Source organism: Cebus imitator, unplaced genomic scaffold (assembly GCF_001604975.1).
Source record: "Cebus imitator isolate Cc_AM_T3 unplaced genomic scaffold, Cebus_imitator-1.0 Scaffold262, whole genome shotgun sequence".
Taxonomy (NCBI): Eukaryota; Metazoa; Chordata; class Mammalia; order Primates; family Cebidae; genus Cebus; species Cebus imitator.
The window spans coordinates 1,195,449-1,201,448 of record NW_016107577.1 but is presented as its reverse complement, the minus strand read 5'-3'; the positions used below and the strand labels follow the sequence as shown (position 1 = coordinate 1,201,448).

The window sequence follows — 6,000 nt, the reverse complement described above, 5'->3', positions numbered from 1 at the left end:
TCCCATTCTGTTGGTTGCCGGTTCACTCTAATGATTGTTTCTTTTGCTGTCCAGAAGCTCTTAAGTTTAATTAGATCTCATTTGTCTATTTTGGCTTTTGTTGCCATTGCTTTTGGTGTTTTAGTCATGACGTCCTTGGGGAGGGATAACACTGGGAAAAATGGCTGATGTAGGTGACGGAGGGATGGAGACAGCAAACCACCATGGCATATGTGTACCTATGCAACAATCCTACAAGATCTGCACATGTACCCCAGGACTTAAAGTACAATTTAAAAAAAAAAAAGCATTGCCTCCTCTTGCCTTTCCTTTTTCTCATGTCCTCTCTAAAGCGTGTCAAGTCTCTCATACCTATGGCAGATGGCAGCTCAGATGTCTATACGGGGGGTTGGCATTTGAAAATTTGGGACCTGGAGGGCGTGAGATTTGGCATATCCAAGGACTGAGATCAGAATATGTCTCTGTGTTCGTTTGCATCGTTGGAGGACATATTTCGGCTTCAGCACAGGGCCTTTCAGACTATTCAGGGCTTGTATTCTCTTGGGGCAAAGACAGCAGCTTTGACAGGGCCACCTTCATGTGCTCGCACCGAGCAACTCCCTTGTGCCACCAAGTCTTGCGTGAGTTGCCATGGGAGTACGAGGCTGTGCCATCTCCTTCCACCGCGTGCTAGCCTAGGCTGGCCTTTCATCCCTTGAAGATAGGCATCTCTGCAGAAATTCTTCCTTTTGGATTTTTGCGTCCCTCCTCGGAGTCCCCTCGCTTCCTTTCATCCTCTGGTGGCTAGGCGGGGGCATGGGTGCGCGCACCCAGGAAGAGTTGCCCTCGCAGCGGTGGTGGCCAGAGCGCTCCGCCGGAGCCCCAAACTCATAACAAGTTCTCGGACTGGTAGCGCGGAGCTCTCAGGCCTCTACGCCTCTATCCCTATTTGGAGGGGTCCGGAGGGCGGGCGGCCGCAACGCGGCTGGGTTGAGCGGGGCCAGGGGCTGCACCCCTCCGGCAGTGCCTGAGCGCGCAGCGGCGGCGCGCGGATCCGAGCTGGGCAGCTACTGGCTGGGGTAGCGGCCCTTCCCGGGACTCCAGCGTGAAGATGGCAGCAGCAGAGCCCCGGCCCCACCTGTGTTCGCCACGGCGGGCGGCCAGGCACATGCCCCAAGCTGCCGCTTCGGCGCCTTGGACCCCCTCGTCCCGGATCCCGGGCCTGCCCCAGAACCCAGGTGGCTGCACTTTCATGCCGATAGCTCAGGCGATCCCTTTGCAGGTGGACATGGCCATGGCCCTGCAGCGCGTGAGGATTGCTGAGGAGTACGGGAAGAACTACCTCTGCCTCCTGCAAGCAGTCTTCGTGGCAGGTAAGTCCCTTTCTCGCATCTCCTCCCCAGCGGCCTCGGGTTCCAACCTAGCTCGCTTGCCCTTCTCCTCACCCACTGCCTCCCCCGGCGAGCACACTAGTTTCCAGTCCACACTCCCCACGCGCGCACACACACTTTCCTACTGCAGTGGCGCTCCCAACTGCGAACTTGCTGGGTCATCCGTTCCCTTTTCCTCTGGCCAGCTGCCGCTCTGCAGGCATGCAGCTCTGGTCCGCTTGGGCACCCCAGGAGGACCGTGGGAAACTGCAGGAAGCGGTATGAGAATGTCTCTGCCATTGCTGGTTCAGAGGATAACTCTTCTCATCCACTTCAGTGAGAACCCAACCTCACTAAGGAGTACACTTCCCTTGTATATTCCCTGAAGTTGAAAAAGCAATTTTTGTTTGTTTTTGTTTTTCCCATAACGTTTTTCCCACAACGAAATCAAGTCAAAAAGGCACTCGGGTTCTGGAACCAGCAGCAGGGCTGCAGCAGGGCAGGTGGAGGAGGAGTTGTAGGGAAACAACTGCTGCCACTGACTTGAGCTTTTCACCCAGACAAGTGCATCTTTCTTTTCATCTTGGTCCACGAGCTTCTTGCTTCCCTACAAAGGCAGGAGCTCTTGGACAAACGAAAACAAAGTCAAGTAACTCACAAAGCCTTTACTGCCACTGCCAGGTTCGATTAAGGGGAGCAAATGGTGTAACATGGACTTGATCACTTGCCAGTCATGCTACACTCACATTTAGCAAGCTGAAGTTGCCCAGCCTTGGGGTTGATATAACAGAGTGGGTGCTGCAGGCTGTGGGGCTGCGTTCCTATGAGGCCATTCTGACTGGGGCACTGGGGCAGCCTCAGAACAGGGTGCAACTCTGGGACCTGAAGTTCAGCCAGCGCTTTTCAGACAAGTCTACAAGGTGCTGCAATTGATGTGCGTGCCTTCCTGTGCTCCCAAGATAGTTTTGACTTACTAGGTTCTAAGCCTTGCAGTGGAAGTTTTGGTATTCAAAAAATAGACTTGGTGGCAATTTCCCGCAAATCAGATAGCCACAACACATGTTCCAAATATACCTCCCTATTTAGTACTATCCACAAATCTAAAGGAGGCCATGCAAACATCTTCAGTTAGGCCAATGGAATTAATTCAAGGCTGTGGTCTATGCATCTTCATAACACAGAACTCTTTGGTCTTGCTTGTTTTGTTTTGAGCTGGTCAGTATTATTTTCTATATGTTATAAATCATTAAGGGGAATGTGGTGATGAGGCACAGACTCCTTCAGGTCTTAAGAGCAATTTAAATAGTTTTTGGAGACTACAAAAAAAAATCTGGTTGAAACATTCCATGGAGTACAGTGGAAAGTACTTTGTGTCTTGTTCTCATTTACCTTCTGCATCGTCCTGGGAGCTAAAAAAAAAAAAAAAAAAAAAAAAAAAAAAAAAAAAAATCTTCTTTAGAGGAATGCATGCTTAATCACAAGGGATAAATTAGTTATGCTGTGAAATGTAAGTTGACATTTCTACTGCTAGTGATTGCTCTTCTTTCTAGAGTTGTGTGATGTTTCATCTGTTCATACAGTTGAAGGCTCCTGCATGTTGACAGGCCCCCATTCCTGTGGCATCACAATGCATCATAACACCTAAATGACACCAGTTGCTGTGCTGTGTTTCTTACCTGGGCTTGCAGTACTTTTGTACCTGTTAAGCATTTGCCCTGGAAGGAATTTGTAGCCATGTGATTAGAGTACACACTACAGTACAAAAATTTTAAATGTAAAATGGATTTCATATACTTGGAAGCTATTTATATAATAAAATACATTTACAAAGCTTTTCACTGTGGTTAATAACTTCCTGAACAATCATGTCAACAATGACCATTTATGGATTGCTCAGGCCCAGAAATTATGCTACAGTGTAATAAACTAATTACATGTGTGTGTGTAGAATCTGCCCTGGGGCAGCCAGAAGAGGAAATGATTGGCTTCACTTAGGGAGTTAGGGGAAGACTTGGAGAGAGTGATGCATGAGTTGAATTTTGAGAGATGCATACAAGTGTCCGGGTAGACAGCGGATGGGGATTGAATGTGGTAGGGATAGGTGGGGTGAATGGTATTCCAGGCAAGGAAATAAGATGTGCAAAGACAAGCAGAAAGAGGAGAGCAGAGTAAGTTTGGGAAATTGTGAATACCTTTTAAATGATTGGAGTGTAAATATGGGGGGTAAAGGACAGAGAGAAATTTGGAGAGGTAGGCAGGGACTTCATCAGGCAGTGCCTTATAAAGCATGTTGAATGGTTTTACTTTATTTCCAGAGCAATTGGGAGCCATTGGAGTGTTGTAAGCAGCGCAATAGAGAAGGCTGCTGCATATGGTTGTACGGGTTGTGCACCGCAAAACCGCTAGGGTCTCCACTGACACAGACCACATCAGGAATGACGCCCTCACTAGGGCTGTAGAGTGCACAGTATGCACAGTGATCAACAGCAGCTATGAATGGTGGAATTTTTGCTTTCACTAAGATCACTCAAGCTGTTGTGTGGAGGATTCAGTGTGTGGTTTATGCAGTGGAGAGGAAGAAGATTGGAGATAAAGTGACTAGTTAGAACACAGCTAAAGTAAGCTGGGTATGAGTAGTTAGAGGCAGGCACTTTCACATCTGGGGATGGGGAGAAGGGGAGAAGCCTGAGAGGAATTGAGAAGGTAGAATTCATTTGATTTGGTGACTAGTCGTGGTGTTTGAAGGACAGGAAGGAGACTAGGTTAATTTCAGGTTTCTAGTTAGGGTGACTGAATAGAAAGAAATACCATGAACACAGGGAATGGAAGAGGAAGAGGTAGTTTGATTGTCTATTTTGGGTATGCGGTTTCTGTGGAACATTCAGGTAGAGCTGACAAACAGGTCTGGAGCTGGGAAGAAGTAAATGTTATTTATTACTCTCATCTATAGGGTTCCTTAAACATCTCATAGCACTGAAGTTCCTTCCTTAAATCTACTTCTCTATGGGCTATATTGATAACTCAGCAAGTCTAGTACAGAAGCAGGCACATATTTATTATAAAATTACCTTTCAGACTTGTTCTTTATATTTTCCCTCACACATTTCTTTACCTGATGATGAAAAAAGTGAAAAATAGAAATGTTTTATATTCATCACAGGAGGAAAGAATGTAAGCCATACTGATAATATAATCTCAGGTAACTTACATAAGCGGTTGTGAAAACCTGTTCACTGCAAATTTTACTCATCAGAGTATAGCTCAGGGAGATGTGTAAATCACAACAAAATTTATTCAATGTGCATTCCAGTATGGTATGAAGATGTATTTCAATGATGATGGGTCATCTATTAGGCCACACTATACTGTGAGTGTTCCACATAACTGATTTTTCCGGGTAACTGAGGTTCGGCACTTTTAGTGCCTGATTATTTTCCCCCCTTGAAATCTTTATCCATTTTGGATGAAAAGCTTTGCAAAAATACTATTTATTTTTGACTTCCTGACTCCTGAACTTGGAAACAATTGCATCCTTTCTTGATGAGTTAAGATTGTCCTTATAATAGCATTAGTTATTTCAATGTGCCTATTCAGTGCTGCCTCGGGGCTTCTAAACTGTGGAGAGCTGTTTGTTCCCATACTCAGATTGGGAACAGATTGTTCTACTTTTTAATTTTCAATGTCTGACTTTTTTTGCTTTAACATTTCTATAGATTCCCTCTCTATTAGCTGTTATTTTTTGCTGCTGTTAATTTAACTGTTTCTACCAGCCAGTTTTTATTGCCTAATTCTCCATGCCCCCTCCTCCATTCCCCTTTTGAATGTTACGAACTAGGAAACAAGATAAACAAGCTTGTTCAAACTGTGTGAAAAGTATAATAGACCATAAGTAGGCCTGTGGGGAGTCTACTTCAACTAACGTATGTGAGCTTTAGTACATGGACTCTATGATATCTATTCCAATTGCAAAAAAACTTTTCTTTCTTTCTAGTTCTGTTTGTGTTTGGAGGGTCGATGCAGTGAAATAAATTATCAGTAAAATCTATGTTCTCCTGCTAATTGAGGTATTATAACATGTGAAATTGTAATATTTTACTTCCTTGTAAAACAATTTGTTCAGAATCTATCAGCAAATCCACATGCATTTTATCTGCTGCATTTCTGACATGCCTGTGCTTGGCACCAGAAGGCACTTTATTCTTAAAATTTGCCCCCAGGTTTGAAAGTAAATGCCTCTGTCTCTGCTTGGCATCTTCTTAAGCAAGCACCCTCTGAAGGCACAATAAACAACTTGCACCTTTCCTGCTCTAGGGCAGAAGCAGAGGCGAATCCCATGAGGAGAGATACCTTCTCTCTGATGGCTGACAAGGCCAGTGCCTCTTTCTATAACTGCAAGGTCTTGTTCTAGAGACAGTTAGCTCCGGGCCGAGACAAGTGTCACAGAAGTTCCATTTATTTTTTCACCCAAACCTTCCTCTGATTGTATGTTTATGGCAGATGTAAGAATCTGAGTGAACTCTTGTTACTTTCAGCTCTGGGAAGATGCCATTGAGCAAATCCTGAAGGAGGTAGGAAGTGAGCCCTCAGAGGTAACTGGGGGAGAGTGTTTCAGGAAGAGGGGGCAGTCAGTGGAAAGGCCTTGAGACATGAG

The 6,000-nt window shown here is 45.4% G+C and overlaps 1 protein-coding gene across 3 annotated transcripts in view; it reads left to right on the top strand.

Moving 5' to 3' along the window:
- The first annotated feature begins 1,066 nt into the window (after positions 1 to 1,066).
- Positions 1,067 to 6,000, top strand: part of MCF2 (MCF.2 cell line derived transforming sequence) — a 107,616-nt gene continuing 102,682 nt past the window's right edge. The window contains exon 1 of one of the 3 annotated variants that reach the window (XM_017499915.2): positions 1,067 to 1,352. In XM_017499915.2, coding sequence (XP_017355404.2) covers positions 1,091 to 1,352 — 262 coding nt within the window. In that variant the 5' untranslated portion in view covers positions 1,067 to 1,090. The remainder of the gene's footprint in view (positions 1,353 to 6,000) is intronic. The other 2 variants (XM_017499917.2, XM_017499916.2) reach the window with 2 other exon arrangements.